The sequence below is a fragment of the Vulpes vulpes genome, chromosome 2 (assembly GCF_048418805.1).
Source record: "Vulpes vulpes isolate BD-2025 chromosome 2, VulVul3, whole genome shotgun sequence".
Classification (NCBI taxonomy): domain Eukaryota; kingdom Metazoa; phylum Chordata; class Mammalia; order Carnivora; family Canidae; genus Vulpes; species Vulpes vulpes.
In genome coordinates, this window is record NC_132781.1 from 60421880 (window position 1) to 60442293 (window position 20414).

Below are 20414 nucleotides of genomic sequence, written 5' to 3' on the forward strand. Positions count from 1 at the left end.
AAAATAATTTGACCATGTATGTCAGGCTTTATTTGTGGGTTCTGTATCCTATCCCCTTAGTCTTTTTTTTTATGCCAGTACCATACTAACTTTTATTGATTTATTATTTTTTTATTTAGAGCTTTTTTTGGTTCATTACAAAATTGAGCAGAAGGAACAGAGATTTCACATAAGCTCACTGACCCAACATATGCATAGCCTCTCCCATGCCAGAATGGTACATTTGTTGCAATCAATGAACATATATTGACACATTATTTTCATCCAAAGTCCATGATTTATGTTAAGGCTTACTCTTGGTAGTGTACATTCCAGTGGGTTTGGACGAATGAATAATGATATGTATTCACCGTTATATAGAGTATTATCACTACCCTGAAAATCCTCTGTGCTTCACCTATTTGTCCCTCCCTCACTCCTTTTTTTTCTTTTAAATATTTTATTTATGTATTCATGAGAGACCCAGAGAGAGAGGCAGAGACAAAGCAAGGGTGCAATTACCAGAAGAATGGAGGCTAGACAATGGGTTCATAAAACCAGCATTTGCAGATACCTCCCCTAAGGAAAGCCCTACAAGGACTGCCCTTCACCCCTAACTACACAAAAGTTGCTGGTTATCCAGACCCAGACCAGGGTCGCTGCAGGGAGCCTGATGCTGGACTCAATCTCAAGACCCCGGGATCACAACCTGAGCCAAAGGCAATCAACCACTGAGCCACCCAGGTGTCCCTCCCTCCTCAATCTTTATCCGTGGCAACCAAGGATATTTTTACTGGCTCTGTAGTTCTGCCTTTTCAGAATGTCATATAGTTGGAATCACACAGTATGTAGCCTTTTCAAATGGGCTTCATTCACTTAGAAATATGCATTTAAGATCCCTCCATGTCTTTTCTTGGCTTAATAGCGCATTTCTTTTTAGCACTGAATAATATTCCAATATCTGGATGCTCCATAGTTTATCTATCCATTTACCTACTGAAAGACATCTTGTTGCTCCTGAGTTTTGGCAATTATTAATAAAACTGCTATAAACATTCATGTGTAGATTTTTTTTCTGGATATAAAGTTTTCAACTCATTTGGGTAAATACAAGGAACACAATTGCTGGATCATATGGTAAGAGTATGTTTCCTTTTTAAAGGAACTGCCAAAGTGTCTTCCAGAGTGGGTGTACTGGGGCACTTGGGTGGCTCAGTCTGTTAAGCGTCTGCCTTCAGCTAAGGTCATGATCCCAGGGTACTGGGATCCACATCTGGCTCCCTGCTCAGTGGGGAGCCTGCTTCTCCCTCTCCCTCTGCCACTCCCACTGCTTGTGTTCTCTTTCTCTCAAATAAATAAAAATACTGAAGTAAGTATTTTTGTATTTCCATCAGCAATGAGTAAGAGTTTCTGTTGCTCCACATCCTTGCCAGCATTTGATGTTAGTATTTTGGATTTTGACCACTCTAATAGTTGTATAGTGGTATCTCATTGTATTTCATTGTTGTTTTATGCACTATTTTGATAGCTTTGTTGTAAGTTTTGGCATCAGGAAGTGTGATACCTCCAACATTATTCTTCCTTCTCAAGATTGCTTTGGTTTTTTGGGGTCCCTTTAGATTCCATATGAATTTTATGATAGATTTCTATATTTCTGTAAGGAAAAAAAGTAATTTGGATTTTGGTAGAGATTGCATTGAATCTGTACATTACTTTGTGTAGTATTGACATCTTAAAAATATAAAGTCTTCTAATCCATGAACATGGGATGTCTTTCTACTTATGTGTGTCTTCTTTAATTTCTTTCAACAGCATTTTGTAGTTTTTGGTGTATAGTCTTTTGCCTTCTTGGTTAAGTTAATTCCTACATATTTTATTCTTTTTGATGGTTTTACAAATGTAATTGTTTTCTTAATTTTCTTTTTGGATAATTCACGGTTAGTATATAGAAAAACTGATTTTTGTGTATTGATTTTGTATCCTACAACTTTTCTGAATTCATTTATTATTTCTGTGTGCATATATGTGTGTGTAATCTTTAGGGTTTTCTATATATAAGATCATGTCATCTGCAAACAGATAATTTTACTTCTCCCTTTCCAATTTTTTTAAATTTATTCATGAAAGAGAGGGGGGGAGCGGGGAGAGAATCAGAGACACAGGCAGAGGGAGAAGCAGGCTCCATGTAGGGAGCCTGACGTGGGACTCGATCCCAGGTCCCCAGGATCAGGCCCTGGGCTGAAGGTGGTGCTTAAACTGCTGAGCCACCCGGGCTGCCCTCCCTTTCCAATTTGAATGCTTCATTTCTTTTTCTCACCTTTTGCTCTGGCTAGAACTTACAATACTATGTTAAATAAAAGTGGTGGAAGTGGGCATCCTGTCTCATTCCTGATTTTAGAGGGAAAGCTTTCAGTCTTTCACCATTGAGTATGATGTAAAAAGATCTTAAAAAGAGATGGGATTTTGAAGTCCTGGGGCCTATTTAAAATTGGATTTCTCTGTGTTCTCAGCACGTAGCACAATGTCTGGCACATAGCAATTATTGAATGAATAGATTTTTTTTTTTTTAATGAATAGATTTTTAAAACAACACAGTTTCTCAAAACCAAATGAGCTAAAGGCACTGCTGAATGAAGTATTGATGGGGGATTCATGAGGTTGGCAAGGATTGAAAGGTAAACCATAAAGGTGATAAGGAGTCATTGGTTGTCTGCTGACATGGAGTATGTGTTGGTCCCACATTGAAGGCAGCACAGCCACTTGGACCTTAGTAAACTTTGCTTGGATAGTCTGCTTTTTAGAGAAACTTCCCTGTTAAGTTATTTTTCCCTTCCCTGTTAGCACTTAGCAGCTGGAAGAAAATAACATATGTTGTATCTCCTTGCATTTATGACTACTGAATTAATAACTTCAGTCCATTGGATGCAAAGAAACAAATGAAATGCTACAAATTATAGATGAAAGTTGTTCATGCTAATAGAGTGTGTAACATATGCCTTACTCTGGCACAGCCTCCCCTTTTTTTTCTCCACAACATTCCATTTATACACAGAACTAAACAGACAAGCACAGAGTCACTATTGCGGTTAGAAATTGGCAGCATGGGAAAAGGGAGGAACGGGTGGGGAACTGGGGTGTCGTTAAAAAAATACAGCCCCCCCCCCCCAAATTGGGGTGCCTGGGGGGAACTTGGTCTGCTTCAACCCAAGAAGAATCAGAAGATCAAAAGCGGTTTGGGAAAGCCAGAACCATCAGGGATAGAGGGAAGAGGAAGGTCCAGGGGATGAGGGGGCTGTTTGGCAACTGGGGTGAAGGGATTGCCCTCCCCCTGCTGGGATCCCTCCAGCCCCTCCAGTCTGGTAGGAAGGAGGCAGCCTGCAACCCCCATGGGCAGGTCTGGGGCTGCCAGATGCTCCAGGCAGCGGGCTGGAGGGGGCTCACAAAGGCTTGCCCCCCAGAGAGATGACGGCACTGCCCCCCGGTTTCTCTGCCAAGGTGCAGCGGTCCTTGACCTCCTCATAGCAGTTTGCTTGTAACTCATGCTTGATCCCGGTCAGCTTTTTCTTGATGGCATCCTTGGAGCTGGCTTAAATCATTTTGTTTTTAAGGGGTGCAGACTCAGGTGGCAGAGCTTTGAAATAATGTGAATGATTTAAAGGACTTGAATCTGTTTGCCTTCATTTTAATTTAGAATAGTTGGAAAGTATCGAGTCACCATCATTTCATTAGTAATGCTATGCTCTTCCATTGGAACTTAGCTCTCTCAACTTAGAGCAGATAAAAATCCTGATTTGCTGTAGTCTTAGGATGGGAAAGTCAAGTGATTGCACTTGGTGTGTTGGCATCTCTCTTCATCTAGACTTCTAACAAGCAAGTTCTAAATATGAGCTGACACGTCCTCACTTTTTTCCTTTAACAAGGGTCATCAGAGTTACAGATTTAAAAAATGAATTATGTAAGTGTAGAACTTGTTGATAACTTTAAGAAGCAGGGGGATGTAGTAGAAAGAGCAGGCCTTTCTGTTTCACCAAGGGATTTTCTGGCTACTAATAAAGAAATTCTATAATGTGTGCAAAGAGAGGATATATTCTAAGAATACAAGGCTGTTTTACAGGATCCAAGGATAGGAGGGACAGCCAGGCTCAGGAGGGTCTGGACCTAGGACTTAGAAGCCCTAGGAACGAAGGTCACTCAGCCTGTCACCAGGGCCACATGGTCTCACCTTCACTTTTCTCTCTGAACCTGCTTCTTCCTTCTCTCTCAGCAGCAGGGCTGCCTTTACTCTCTGTGCTCACAGCCAAGCACATCTGCCCGGCTCTGGCTTTTTATCATTTCCAGGTCAAAGGCCAGCAGAAGTTTCCTGGCATTTTAGATTTCCAAATTCCTGGAAGAGAGAATCTGGTCATCTCACCTTGAATCAGACGACCATTCCTGGTTTGTTCATTTATTCATCCGCAAACTCTTTATTGAATGCCAGGAGGCACTGGGGGATACATTCTGCCTTCACAGACGTGTGTGAAGACGTGTGTGTGTGTGTGTGTGTGTGTTAGAGAGAGAGAGAGAGAGAGAGAGAGGCGGGAGAGAGAACAAGAGAGCGTGAGTGAGAGAGTGTGAGCTCATTTTTGGGGGGACTGACTTGAGAGTTGCAATTTTCAGAGAAAGAAAAGCATGGTTTGGGATTCAAATAGACTTGGATTCAAATCCTGATTCCTCTCCTTACCAGTTCTGTGTTACTTTGGGCATATTACATACCTTTCTCAGCCCCAATTTTCTCCCCTGTAAAATGGGAATGATTCTTTCTAGGGTAATTATGAGAATTGAAATGAAAGAATATGTGTGAAGCCATGAGTATAGTGCCTGCCACACAGAGTGAGAACTCCACCCCTCACTGGTTGTAATCTTGAGCAAGCTCCATAACCTTTCTGAAATGATTTCTTCACCTATAAAATGGGAAAGGATATCATCTACCTCACATGCTTATTGTAAGGATTAAATCATGTGACATGCACCAAGTCTCTGGGAATATATATGTAATAGAACCCAGGATGGTGCTGCTCCTCTAGTTTTTGTTAATAGTCACAGTTTTTTTTTCCCTCTGTCTTCTAGTTCCCATTTGGCCGACGCTTGCCTTGTGACATCTACTGGCATGGAGTTTCATTTCACGACAATGACATATTCTCTGGCCAAGTGAACAAGTTTCCAGGTATCTGCTGTTATTGTTGGCATCGAAAAATGTTTTTAGGCTGAGCATCAGGGTGCCCTGTTCTACAAAAACATGACAGCATTTTGAGCTCAGACTCAAGGACTCTTGGGACTTGCTGCCTGCACAGCCACAGTGCCCTTATCTTGGGAGGGAAGCTAATGCAGAGGTCATCAGGATTTGACCCACCAATGGTTTAAATACTGGAGGTTCAAAAATAAAAAGACAGGCTTTCCTGGACTAATTTGACCAGTGGAAGAACATGACCTTCACCTTCTGCATTATAATACAAGGGTGTAATTAGGAGACTATGTTCTCAAAATGGGGAAAAAAAAATAGACCACTTCACTTAAATTACTTGCAAGAAACAGGAGTACTAGAATTCTAGGAATATGCCACAAAAATGGATTAGAAGCTTCTGTTTCCTTTAAGTATCATAATTGGAGGTGCCATTTTTAAAACCAAATATAGCAGTCTCCGTGTTGGGAATGACAGGTTGTGCCAGTGCTTACTGTTTACCTAGGGACCTTGTCCCAGTGATGTTCTCCTATAAGGAGGACAAGTGCTGAGAAAGTGTTAGAGCCAACACTTTGAAGACACCCTCTCACTCCGTTCCCAGCCTCCCCGTATGCCTTTCCATTTTATTTTTAATCTCTGCCACCCTCTTCTGCTATTGATTGATATTCATTATTTTTAATGGCTGAGTGAGGAGGGTGGTTAGGGTGAGTGAGTGTGCTCAGCAAGGAAGGAACATTTAGTTAAGCAGGTGTTAGGGGTGGGGTGCGGGGTGGGGAGTGATCACAGCCAAAGTGTCTCTCTTATATTCAGAAATTTTAACCTAATATGCACAACCATATTATAATACGATAGTAAATTAGTTCTTTAAAAGAGCATCACCCTGAATCCCATCCCTCATTTAACAAAACGACAAGGTAAATATTTCTGTATTTCCTCCCAAACCTTAACCATATTTTTATATTAATTTTTCATGCTTCAGTCAGAAAGTGGTTGCCTGAATACAAGGTGTTTTCTCCTAGCATGATATCATTTATGCTGATTTTTAAAAGGAGAATCAATTTACCCTTTTTCTGGGGTGCCTGATGGCTCAGTTGGGAAAGTATGTGACTCTTGATCTCAGGGTTAGGAGTTTGAGCCCCACAGTGGGTGTAGAGTTTACTTAAACAAAAAAAATTCCTCTTTTTCCTTAGCATTCTGTGCCGTATCTTTAAGAAAACAACTCTCAGAAAACCCAGTAGCCATACACTATATAGTGGCGATTTATACCATATCCACCAGGGGGTTTTAATTCAGTGTGCAGACTACCATGGGCCTTTTTGGGCTCAAATTCACTCAAAAAGATAAAGGGCAAGAAACACAGCTTGCCAGCCAGTCAGCATTAAACATTTCTCTCTAGTGGTGTCTTTGCAAGGGTGCCAGAGCCTAGTCTCACCCCTCAAGTGAAAGGTCAGGTGTAAGGAGACAAGACCTGCATTGGTGGATGTGGATCCATCTTGGCTTAAACACCACTTTAAGAGCCTTATCTCCTGGAGCTCCTCCTAAGCAGAGTTTCCAGGGTCCCCAGCAGGGTCAGGCTAAATTACAAGAATTGCTACATGAGGAAAGCCTGGAGCTACAGCACCCTACTAGATATTTATGCAATTTGCTGATCAGGGATCATTTTAACCATATGCTTTGTTGTCTAGTAACACAGCTAACTTTCTACCTTTATTGATTTCCCAAGGAACAGAGCTAGAAAATTAACCCACCTCTAGAGAAGGGGAAGAGAATGAGAAGGATTCTGGAAACCAGGATTCTTGCACACAGTTTAAGAGGGATAGCTATCATTTTCTGTCTTGCTGCTCATAAAAGGTGGCTTTTTGATGCCACTCGAAGGATTTAGTAGGACACTGGGAGAATGTGATTTGTAAGAGAACAATTCTTTGAAGGAGAACAGAGTTCCTAAGACATGAATCCTCAAATGAGGCTTCATTTACATTTTCCCCTCTTTGCTTGGGCCTCATCACATGACTGAGAGTAGGAAAGAAGTCATAGCTATGGCTCTCCTTTTGGAACACAAATTAGAGAGAAATACCCTCAAAGGACTAGTTTCATTAAAGGTGATATAAGAATATTCTTTCTAAAGAAGCAAGTTTGCTCTATCCCCTATTCCACGTGCCAGTGACTGGAACATATAATTTTCCACTTTACCAACAGCAATTAATTAGTTCTAATGATAAAGCAGGCTCTCGAACCTCTAGGCAGAGAGGCGGTGTGGCTACGCCCTCTCCCTGTGGAAGACAGCAGTTCTTAGCCATGAAGTGATTCCAGAAGGATCTGTCCTTTGGCTTTAGTTTGGGTCCAGGCTCATCTTCTGTCTCTCCTGCATCCTGTTATTCTAACAGTGCATCTTGTATGTAGAGTAAGTTCTACGGGATGTGGCAGGCAACTGTAAATGTGTCACCTGCTGAATAAACGGAAAACTTTTGAAGATGCATATGGAAGCGATTTATTTTGTTTGTGTCAGCACATTGATTTTAGCCACTTCTCTATGAGCGAGGTCCTCCAAGATATGTTATTATGTCTTCACATGATGAATTAAGACTTTCTTTTTTTTAAATAATAAATTTATTTTTTATTGCTGTTCAATTTGCCAACATACAGAATAACACCCAGTGCTCATCCCGTCAAGTGCCCCCCTCAGTGCCCGTCACCCATTCACCCCCACCCCCTGCCCTCCTCCCCTTCCACCACCCCTAGTTCGTTTCCCAGAGTTAGGAGTCTTTATGTTCTGTCTCCCTTTCTGATATTTCCTACCCATTTCTCTCCCTTCCCTTCTATTCCCTTTCACTATTATTTATATTCCCCAAATAAATGAGAACATATAATGTTTGTCTTTCTCCGATTGACTTATTTCACTCAGCATAAAACCCTCCAGTTCCATCCACGTTGAAGCAAATGGTGGGTATTTGTCGTTCCTAATGGCTGAGGAATATTCCATTGTATACATAGACCACATCTTCTTTATCCATTCATCTTTCAATGGACACCGAGGCTCCTTCCACAGTTTGGCTATTGTGGACATTGCTGCTAGAAACATCGGGGTGCAGGTGTCCCGGCATTTCATTGCATCTGTATCTTTGGGGTAAATCCCCAGCAGTGCAATTGCTGGGTCATAGGGCAGGTCTATTTTTAACTCTTTGAGGAACCTCCCCACAGTTTTTCAGAGTGGCTGCACCAGTTCACATTCCCACCAACAGTGTAAGAGGGTTCCCTTTTCTCCGCATCCTCTCCAACATTTGTGGTTTCCTGCCTTGTTAATTTTCCCCATTCTCACTGGTGTGAGGTGGTATCTCATTGTGGTTTTGATTTGTATTTCCCTGATGGCAAGTGATGCAGAGCATTTTCTCATGTGCGTGTTGGCCATGTCTGTGTCTTCCTCTGTGAGATTTCTGTTCATGTCTTTTGCCCATTTCGTGATTGGATTGTTTGTTTCTTTGGTGTTGAGTTTAATAAGTTCTTTATAGATCTTGGAAACTAGCCCTTTATCTGATACATCATTTGCAAATATCTTCTCCCATTCTGTAGGTTGTCTTTTAGTTTTGTTGACTGTATCCTTTGCTGTGCAAAAGCTTCTTATCTTGATGAAGTCCCAGTAGTTCATTTTTGCTTTTGTTTCTTTTGCCTTCGTGGATGTATCTTGCAAGAAGTTACTGTGGCCGAGTTCAAAAAGGGAGTTGCCTGTGTTCTCCTCTAGGATGTCCACTCTCACCACTGCTATTCAACATAGTACTGGAAGTCCTCGCCTCAGCAATCAGACAACAAAAAGACATTAAAGACATTCAAATTGGCAAAGAAGAAGTCAAACTCTCCCTCTTCGCCAATGACATGATACTCTACATAGAAAACCCAAAAGCCTCCACCCCAAGATTGCTAGAACTCATACAGCAATCTGGCAGCATGGCAGGGTACAAAATCAATGCCCAGAAGTCAGTGGCATTTCTATACACTAACAATGAGACTGAAGAAAGAGAAATTAAGGAGTCAGTCCCATTTACAATTGCACCCAAAAGCATAAGATACCTAGGAATAAACCTAACCAAAGAGATAAAGGATCTATACCCTAAAAACTATAGAACATTTCTGAAAGAAATTGAGGAAGACATAAAGACATGGAAAAATATTCCATGCTCATGGATTGGCAGAATTAATATTGTGAAAATGTCAATGTTACCCAGGGCAATTTACATGTTTAATGCTATCCCTATCAAAATACCATGGACTTTCTTCAAAGAGTTAGAACAAATTATTTTAAGATTTGTGTGGAATCAGAAAAGACCCCGAATAGCCAGGGGAATTTTAAAAAAGAAAACCATAGCTGGGGGCATCACAATGCCAAATTTCAGGTTGTACTACAAAGCTGTGGTCATCAAGACAGTGTGGTACTGGCACAAAAACAGACACATAGATCAATGGAACAGAATAGGGAATCCAGAAGTGGACCCTGAACTTTATGGTCAACTAATATTCGATAAAGGAGGAAAGACTATCCATTGGAACAAAGACAGTCTCTTCAATAAATGGTGCTGGGAAAATTGGACATCCACATGCAGAAGAATGAAACTAGACCACTCTCTTGCACCATACACAAAGATAAACTCAAAATGGATGAGAGATCTAAATGTGAGACAAGATTCCATCGAATTAAGACTTTCTATTTAAAAAAAATCTGATTTAGATATGTCTTTGCTTTAAGAAAGTTCCAAACTGTCAATTCTCATCAGTGGTGCAGGGAACAGAGAGAAGAGGGTGGATCTGGGAGTATTGATTTGTTGTTGGGAGCTGTATTTGTTGTTGGTGTTTTTGCCAAGAATTATTGTCAGTGATATTTGGATTGAATAGTACTTGTGACATAGCTCAGATTTTGTTTTTTTTTTTTTTTTTAATTGGGTTATGTAGGTCTGTATGGGCAAGCCTGAGGATTAGACTATTACACTGTTGCGTAGCTTCACAGATGAGACCTACCAGGCCTTGAGACTCCAGTGTGTAGCAGAGAGAAGAATCCAGGCCAGTAGTGGCAGGAGGCAAGTCCCTGGTGTGGGAAGCTCCAGCCCGAGTTAGGGTGTCTTCCCACCACAGGGACATCTGGAGACAGACTTTGTTGAGAAACTCAGGTAGGCAGTGAGCCTCAACAGAGCCTGTAAGTAGGCAGCAGGAGGACAGGCACCGGCCTCAGGTCACAAGCAGGAGAACCCAGTGCTTGCTGGGTCATCTTCAGTGGAAGAGAGGAGGATCACTGGCAGGAAAAGAGCAAAGGCATTGCTAAGGCAGCCACTCAGGTACCAGGAGCAAAAGATGGGTTACCAAAATCCAGCGACAAAGCAATCAGAAAGCCTCCAAAGACAGCTGAAGCCCTCCTTAGCTAATTGGAGTACAAAGTCAAGGTCAAAGATTGCCTTGTTCCCAGTGTCAGTGGGGAGCTGATAGTTAGGCTTATAGCTTCCACCTCAGATCCGAGTGTGTCCCAGCACCTAGGACCAGGGTCACAGGGAGGGGTTGGGTGCTCCAGTTGCTTGGAGAAGGGAGGTAGAGTCTAGAGCCAGCAGAGCCTGGCACATATTTGCTCTGAGAACGTGTGCTCTGGCCCAGCTAGAAACCCAGCGACTTTTGTCAGCATCTTACTGAGAGAAGAGGACACTCCTCACATCTGCCTCTGAGCCATCACCAGAGCGCAGATGCCAGCAGTTTCCACGTGGGGTAGAGGGAAGGGTCAAAGATGCTTTCTCTGGCAGCTTAGATATGGTGGAGGAACAAAAGTTTTGGTGGTAAGTGGATGGAGGGAGGTCTATACTGGTGCCCCATGGAGACAGGCATTTAGACAGGGGAGGGGTGAATCACTTGTAGCCAGTGGGTTGGAACTGTCTGGGAAGAGCAGCCCCTGGATTGTAGGGTGCTTCCAGAGTTGGCTGCTTTCAGGAGAGAACTACCTGGAGACTGGCACAGAGGCAGACCTGGGGGCAGGTTTATCAGCTGGTCTGGGGACTTATGATCTACATTACAGAAGGAGCCATCGCAGGTTTCAAGTGACTATGTACTCATTTTGGTGTTTTTTTGTTGTTTGTTTGATTGTTTTGAGAGGGAGACAGAGCGCAGGGGAGGGGCAGAGGGAGAGAGAGAATCTGAAGCAGGCTCCACACCCACTGCAGAGCCCAACTTGTGGCTCAATCCTATGATCCCAAGATCGTGACCTGAGCCCAAATCCAGAGCCCAAACAACGCTTAACCAACTGAGCCACCCATGCACCGCTGGACATTGATGTTTACAAAAAATTTTCTGGGGCATTCAAACTGCACTTGTATACTTGTAGCACTTCTGCCTGTGTTGTGTGAGTCTGTCTGACCCGCTGGGGGCTTCTGAAAGAGGACCTTCCTCAGTCACAAGGCCATTAAAGGGCAGAAAGTGCCACAACCCTGGTCAGGAGGCTTCCCCTACTGGGTGTACGGTGCACATTATGGCGAGTTAAATGGATTTTAGTCTAGTACGATAACAAAGTCTTGTCAACGAAAAGGACAAAGCTTCAAAAAAAGTTGAAATTTTTATTTTGTGCACTTGGTGTTTACCTCCAGTGTTTATAACTCAAAAATTCTAATTTCAGAGGGGACTAAAGGGAAACAGCTATAATTTTCTGGGCTCATACTTGTTTCTTGGGAAACTCAGAACAATGTCCTCAGTGAGTTTTCTTTAATGTTGAAGAGTTCACACCAGAGCACAGCTGATTAGTGCTTTTCAAGCTCCCATATTTCGTATTTAATCCTTCTCTCTATCCTTTTAAACAAAAACTAAGAAGCTGGGCATTGAAATCTTGAATCTGCGATCTTCAGATTTATTGCTCTTTTTAATTTGCTGAGGGAAGCAAGAAATTGGTTATTAAAACCTTCGTTCTCAAATATTCACCTTCCGTTTCCTGAACATGGGAATTTAGAGAAATCTCATTCATTCTGATTGTGCCCATTTGGAATGGGTGATAATTTGGACATCCAAGCTGGCATGAAACTTTGTGCTTTCTATTAAAAATAACTTCGCTAAGCCAATTCCTAGTGTCAGTGACGGAACTGTGTTGGCTTTTTCAGGGTAAAGGCTGTTTCTAGTCTCCACTTTCAGTGGTGATATTTGTCCTTAGAGACAAGCATGCTATAAAACTTAAAAATAATTTTTGCCTATTTGCTTAAAATTTGCTAAGGTGTACACTCAGTTTCTTTTCCTATCAGAGTTCCTAAAGGTGTTACAAGAAAAAAAAATCCACCATTCTTTTAAAATATTTTATAAGTGAGACATTTTAATATCCTCTGGGCAAAGTAATGGGATCTGATCAATGTTAGCGTCAGTATTTAAAACTGAAGAACGTCTACAGCTTCCATTTTCTCCCCCTAAACTATAAATTGTGCTATGATATCCTTTCTACTTTCTGTCCTTATTTCAAGGAGACAGATTTTATGCTGAAAGCTGTATTTTTTTTTATTTTATACCTTGAATACTTGTGAACAATGAAAACACAGCAACTTAATTAAGCTTGTAATATAAGCAGAGTCCACTAAGTGGTATTCTTGAGAATATAAGTTGAAAGTAGTCCCAGAAATATGTGTGGTAGCCCAAAATTAAGGAGGATATTAAGTGCACAGTATGAATGCTTCTCTTTATCCATTATCTAGGGGACTGACAAAGAATGGAATAAATAAACTAGGTGGAAACCCATTCCTTTATATTGATGCTTCATTTTTGTAAGGAGAAAAAACTATCCTCTATTACCTCAAGTTTTTCATTAATTTGGTAGGTCTTTCCAAACCATGAGTCGCCTCTGTGCGGAACTGCTATACCTTTTTAAATCCTGTCTGCAAAAGTGAATATGTCAGGTGGGTGGTTTTAAAGGTCCTCGATCATGGCTGCTTTATAGCTAGTGGCCCACTGCTGTTCAAACCTCACAGCTTCTCTTCTCCCCAGGCATGACGGAGATGGTGCGTAAAATTACTCTGAGCAGAGCCGTGAGAATCATGCAGAATCTCTTTCCTGAGGAGTACAACTTCTATCCTCGCTCATGGATTCTGCCTGACGAGTTCCAGCTCTTTGTTGCTCAGGTAGATGGCACTCCCTCCCCATGACCCTTGAATTATGCTTGCAACCCGTGTCCTGGGAGCTGGGTCCTGGGTCCTGTGTGCTGGGAGCTGCAGGGAGAGGGAGGGTCCCCAGGAAGCTGCCAGTCAGAGGAGTGTCCAGTGGTACACAATGGGTGTCAGCAGCAATCAAGGAGCTTGTAGCAGGTGAGTAGGTAGGGTGACAAGTAGGTAAACTGACGAAGTGGGTCTTGACTTGAGGAGACTGGCCTGAGGCTGATATCGGGAGTGGGGTCATGGAGTCAGTGTTTGAAAAGCCAGGGAGACAGAGCTGCAGCAGGTGGTTGAGCCCATAAGCAGGTTGAGAGGGTTTGGGTGAATCTAGGGTGTGGTCTCCCCAGCATCCAGTGCTGTGAAATGTGGGAGGTCAGACTCTGTTTCAAGGCTAGGGAGAGTAGGGCTCATACCCTGTGGGAACCTTTAAAGTGCCCTGCTTTAAATTTATTCCAGAATCAATTTTCAAATCATGCATTCCATATCAAGGCAAACTGAGCATGAAATACTTTGAAGCCTTCTCAACACTGATTGTGAAACAGTACCAGTGGGGAAGCTGAATACAGGATTGCCGTTTCTCATTTAGGGCCCTTTCAAAGCCTTGGCCACTGGGTTCTGTGGTCCATTACCATACATCTGAGGGTAACTGTACAAATGCACAAATGCCCATCTTATTGTGATAAGGCTAATCCCATTTATTGCTGCTGCTGTGTTTCAAGCATTGTGCCAGGAGCTTAACATTATTTCTTTCAATGCTCATAGCGATCTTGTCAAGTTTGTTGTATTATTAATCCCATTTTGTGGATGTAAAAACAGACTTTGATAAGCAAGGTGACTTGCTGGAGAAGTGGAATTTAAACCTGATTTCAAGGCCTGTGCTTTTTTTACCTTAAGATTTTATTTATTTATTTATTTATTTATTTATTTATTTATTTATTGAGAGAGAGAGAGACAAGGACAAAGAGAGAACATGAGTAGGGGAGACAGAGAGGGAGAAGCAGGCTTCCCCCTGAGCAGAGAACGTGACATGGGGCTCCATCCCAGGACCCTAGGATCATGACCTGAGCTGCAGGCAGACATTTAACCGACTGAGCCACTCAAGTGTCCCAAGGCCTATGCTTTTTATAATCTGTCTTACTGCCTGTGTGTTGTTTTGGTTTTAATATTAAATGATGAAACTTGTAATAAAATTATGATTTATTAAGCACAAAAAAGCTTGAAGTGGTAATTTTTATTTATTTTTTTATTTTATTTTATTTATTTATTTATTTATTTTTATTTACTTATGATAGTCACAGAGAGAGAGAGGAGGGAGAAGCAGGCTCCATGCACTGGGAACCCGATGTGGGATTCGATCCCGGGTCTCCAGGATCGTGCCCTGGGCCAAAGGCAGGCGCCAAACCGCAGCGCCACCCAGGGATCCCCCTGAAGTGGTAATTTTTAAAAGGAAACTCTCTATGAGATGGTCATCACATGGGTTTATACATTTTAAAATTCATCCCTTATTAGCCTAAAATGAATGCATTTTATCCCAGGCAAGTTATGATTCAATAAAGTTAATTTTAGAAAATAAACTCTCAGCTGCTCCCCATACTCACCCCTCAATTTCCCACTTCTGTGGCTCTGCTCACATCCTTGTCCCAGTGTGGAGTATCTTTCTGTCAATTTCTACAACTCTATATCTATCGATTTTGTGGATTTAAATGAGATACCTACCAACTGTGCCTTCAAAGTCAAGTATGTAAGAACTTTCCATCAACTCCTAGTTCCTCTGTGTCTCCTTGTAGTCCATCCCCTCAACTTCCCCATCCCCAGCAACCACTAATCTGCATTCTCATAGATTTGTTGTGCCTGTTCAAGGAATTCATACAAGTAGAATCATATATATATATATATATATATATATATATATATACACACACACATACATATGTATATTAATATATACAATATATGTAATACACTTTTTGAGTTTTTGCTTTTCTTTCAGAATTATATTTTTGAGATTCATCCACGTTTGTTGTATTTATCAGCCATTTGTATTTTTATTGGTGAGTAGCATTCCATTGTAATAATTTGCTTATCCATTCACCAATGGTTGGACACTTGAGCCATCTCCAGTTTGGAGATTTTATGAAAAAAACTGCCATGACTGGTCACATGCAAGTCATTTTGTGGTTATATGTTTTTGTTTCTCTTGGGTAATACCTACAAGTGAAATTTCTGGATCATATAGTATATGTATTATGTTTAAGCTGTAAGAACTTGCCGAACTGTTTTCCAAAGTGGTTGTACGCCCTCACCAGCAGTGTATGAGAGTTCTGCGTGTTCCACATCATTGTCAGTCCCTGGTATTATTAGCCTTTTGAATGTTAGACATTCTGGGAGATGTGTAGTCGTATCTTTTCATGGTTTTAATTTATACCTCCCTGATGACCAGATGTTGAGCATCTTCTCATATGCTTTTTGGCCATTCGAGTATCTTCTTTTGTTACATGTACATTCAAATTTTTGCTCATTTCTATGGGCATTTTGTTTTTAAGTTGTAGATTCTTTATATATGCTGTGTACAAGTCTTTTGTATGTGTATTGTGAATATTCTCCTCCTTCTATATTTCCTTCTTTCTCCTTAGTTTGTTTTGTGTGATACCCAAGGCAACTTTGCCCAATTAAATGTGGTGAAGATTTTCTACCTTGTTTTTTTCTAGGAGTTTTAGTTTTAGTTTACATTTAGGTTTAGGATTCATTTCAATATAGTTTCTGTGTATATGGATCAGTGCTGAAGTTTCCTCTCTTCCATAGGGATATTCAGTTGTTCTAGTGCCTTCTGTTGTAACAATGGTTATTTCCCTCGTTGAATTAATTGCCTTAGCAACTTTATTGAAAACCAGTTGACTATGCATTTCTGGAGCCAGTTGTTTTCTATTCTTCTGTATGTTTATTCTTATGCTAATACCACATTTTTCCAGTCAGAGTCTGGAAATCACAGAGTGCAAGTCTTCCCACTGTGTTTATCGTCATAATTGTTTTGGTTATTACAGGGCCATTGTATTTCCATATCAGTTTTGTAACCAGTTTGCCCATTTCTACAAGGAAGTCCACTGGGTCTTTGATTGGGTTTGGGAATCTACAGATCAGTTTGAAGATAGCAGACATCTTTACAGTGTGACAGTGTGTCGACTCATCTAATCCATAACTTTTATTTCCATTGATTTATATTGTCCTTAATCTATCTTAGCAGTGTTTTATAGCTTTCAGAGTATTGGTCTTGCACATACTTTGCTAACTTTAGCCCTAAGAAGTTTTGTTTTTTTTGCTATTGTAAATGGAATTTTTAAAATTTCATTTTCCTATTGTTTGTTGCTGGTATGAAGACATCCAACTGACGTTTTACTTTTGAACTTGTATCATATGACCTTGCACAATTCCTTTATCAGTTCTACAAGTTCATTTTTTGTGGATTTGTTAGGATTGTCTATATATTAATTATACACAATTAATTCACTTTTGTTTCTTCCTTTCTAATCTTATATGCTTTTTATTTGTTTTATTTTTTCTTATTAAACTGTGCTGGACTAGGATTTCTAATACAACAATGAATTAGAAGTGATTACACTGGACACATCTTTGCCTTGTTCCCAGTCTTCGGGGGGAAGCATACAGCTTGTCACTGTTATATGTGTTGTTAGCTATAGGCTGTTCATAGATGCCCTTTGTCAGGTTGAGGAAAGTGTCTTCTGTAGTTTGCATAAGTTTTTCATTCATTTCATGAATCGGTGCTTCATCTTGTCAAATGCTTTTCAGCATCTATTAAGATTATATGATTTTTCTCTTTATTTTGGTAATATGATGAATCACCAATTCGTATTTTAAATATTAAGCTAAACTTGCATTCCTGTTTTAAATCTTAAAATGGTTATGATGTATTATCCTTCTTAAATACTGCTAAATTGTATTGGCTGATACTTAGGGATTTTGGTGGTGGTGTTCATTAGAGACACTGGTGTTTGATGTCTTTGGTCTTTGCATCATGCAATCCTTATTAAATGAGTTAGCAAATATTTCTTTACTGTTTTGAAAATTTTGTATAAGATGGGTATTATTTCTTTTTTTTTAACTTTTTAAAATATTTTATTTATTTATTCATGAGAGAGAGAGAGAGAGAGGCAGAGACACAGGCAGAGGGAGAAGCAGGCTCTATGCAGTGAGCCTGACATGGGACTCAATCCTGGGGCCCCAGGATCAGGCCCTGAGCTGAAGGTGGCGCTAAACTGCTGAGCCACCCAGTCTGCCCTAGATGGGTATTATTTCTTAAATATTTGATAGAATACATGATTGAAGGTATTTGGGCATGGAGCTTTCTTTCTGGGAACATTTTAAATTATGAATTAATTTTTTAATACATATAGATAATTCATTTATTTCAAGGAATTAATAATCCATTTTATCTAAGTTGTCCAATTTACTGATAAACGTTTTGAAAAACAGTATTTCCTTATTTTTAAATGTCTTTGAGATATGTAGTGATCTACCCATTTTGTTGCTGGTGTTGGTAATTTGCATTTTCTTTTCCTTTGTTTTTCTTTCTTTCTCTCTTTCTTTTCATATCAAGCTAGCTACAGGCTTATTAATTTTGTTGATCTTTTCAAAGAACCAACTTATTATTTCATTGTTTTCCTCTATTGTCTGTCCATTTTCTATATCATTGATTTCTACTTCTTTTGGGTTTAATTTTTCTCTTCTTCTTAAATAAAGAGGAACTTAATTAAATACACCGATTTTTAAGCATTAAAGCCGTAAATTTTCCTCTAAGCACTGCTTTAGCTATATCTCAGAAATTTTTGTATATTACATTTTCATTACCACTTAACTAAAAATGTTGCCTAATTTCCCTTGGGATTTCTTTGACTCAAGATTATTTAGAAATGGGTGTTTAGTTTATAAATCATTTTGAAATTGTCCCAGTATCCTTTGTTACTGATTTCTAATTTAATTTTGTTGACATCAGAGAATATATTCAGTATTACCTTAGTCCCTTTAAATTTGGTGCAAGTTGTCTTATGACCCATATATTGTTTATCTTTTTTAAAAATTTATTTATTTATCTAGAGAGAGAAAGCATGAGAGAGAGGGGCAGAAGGAGAGGGAGAAAGAATCCCAAGCAAAGTCTGCACTGAGCACAGAGCCTGATCTCACAACCATGATTTGAGCCAAAACCAAGGGATAGACCATTAACCAACTGCCCTTTCCAGATGCGCCCTATATATTGTTTATCTTGATGAATGTTTCGGTTGTACTTGAAAATAATATGTATTCTGGAATTGTTTCTTGGTGTAGCATTTGATAAATGTCAATTAGGTCAAGTTGGTACTTGGTACTGTTCACATATTCCTTACTAATTTACTGCCTACTTGGTCAGTCATTTACTGAAAGAGTATGTTGAAATTCTCAAATCTCATGGTGGATTGTCTACTTCTCCTTTTAGTTATGTCTGGTTTTGTTTCATGTATTTTTGAAGCTGTTGTTAGCTTGATGATTTGACTCCATTAGAAGGTAATCTGCCTTGTCCTGAAATCTACTCTTTTTGATATTAATACAGCACCTCTAGCTTCTTTTAGCTTAGTATTTGCAGGTATATGTTTTTACCATTCTTTTACTTTTAACTTATTTGCATTTTTAAAGATTGCTTCTTGTTGACAGCATGTAATTGAGTTGTAGTCTTTTATCCAGTTTGACAATCCCTGCCTTTAATTGGTATGCTTGGCACGCTTACATTTAATGCAATCACTAATATTGTTGGTTTTAAGTATACCCTCTTGCTATGTGTACTATTTATCCAATATGTTTGGATTAATCAAGTATTTTTAGTGTTTTATTCTATCTCCTCTTTAGGCTTACTAGCTAAAAAATCTTTAAATTTTTAACATTTAAACATTTAAACATCTTTAAAAAAATGTTTTTAGTATTTGTCAACCCTAGAATCTAGGCTTTACAATGGGTCTGAAGGTCACATTTACCTTTAAGGATTACATATTTCAAGTAAAGTATATATGCTTCACAACAGTATACCTCTGTTCCCATCCTCATCCTTTATGATATTATCATGTGGTTTGCTTCTATGTTATAAATCCCAAAATGTAGTATTATTATTTTTGCATTGAAAAGCCAATTATCTTAAAAAAAAAAGACTGAGAAATGAGTATATTTGTCTAATATACTCACATATATTTATATTTCCAGTACTCTCCATTCCTTCAAGTAGCTCTTGGATTCCATCTGGGAATTATTCTCCTGCAACTTGAAGCACTTCTTTAAACATATTTTTTTGGGACACCTGGGTGCCTCAGCAGCTGGGTGTCTGCCTTTGGCTCAGGGCGTGATCCCAGGATCCGGGATTGAGTCCCACATAGGGCTCCCTGTGGGGAGCCTGCTCTTCCCTTTGCCTATGTTTCTGCCTTCTCTTTGTGTCTCTCATGAATAAATAAATAAAATCTTTTAAAAACACATTTTTTTCATAGTACAGATCTGCTGTTCTCCCAGCTTTTGTTTGAAAATGTCTTTATTTTACCTTCAGTTTTTAATCTGTTTTGAAATAATTTTTGACTTAAAAAAATTGCAAAAATAGTATACAGAAAGAGCTCCCACAATCCCTTCATTTAGCTTCCCCTAATGTTAACATCTTACACAATTACTGAAACTGGGAAATTAACATTGATATAACATTACTTAATAATCTACACACCTTATTTGTATTTCTCTATTGTCCTACTAATGTCTTTTTTTCTTTTCCTGGTGTAGAATCCACTCCATGTTTACTCATTGCGTAGTTGTCATTCCTCTTTAGTCTCTGAGCTGTAACAGTTCTTCAGTCTATCTTTGTTTTTCATGACCTCGACTCTTTTGAAGAGTACTGGTCAGTTTATTTTTTTACAATGTCCCTCAATTTGTTTTGTTTTGTTTTGTTTTGTTTTGTTTTTTTAGAATTTAATTTATTTATTCATCACACACACACACACACACACAGAGAGAGAGAGAGAGAGAGAGAGAGAGAGAGAGAGGCACAGAACACAGGCAGA

The 20414-nt window shown here is 39.7% G+C and overlaps 1 protein-coding gene across 6 annotated transcripts in view; it reads left to right on the forward strand.

Annotated features, from left to right (window-relative positions):
* TTLL11 (tubulin tyrosine ligase like 11) overlaps positions 1-20414 on the forward strand; it is a 242744-nt gene that overhangs the window by 45771 nt on the left and 176559 nt on the right. For 3 of the 6 annotated variants that reach the window (XM_072748715.1, XM_072748718.1, XM_072748717.1), the window contains exons 2-3: positions 5086-5182; positions 13175-13308. The exons of 1 other annotated variant lie outside the window; for it this stretch is intronic. In XM_072748715.1, the coding sequence (XP_072604816.1) occupies positions 5086-5182; positions 13175-13308 (231 nt within the window). Of the gene's footprint in view, positions 1-5085; positions 5183-13005; positions 13087-13174; positions 13309-20414 lie in introns of those variants that run through there. 2 more of the 6 variants (XM_072748719.1, XM_072748720.1) reach the window with 2 other exon arrangements.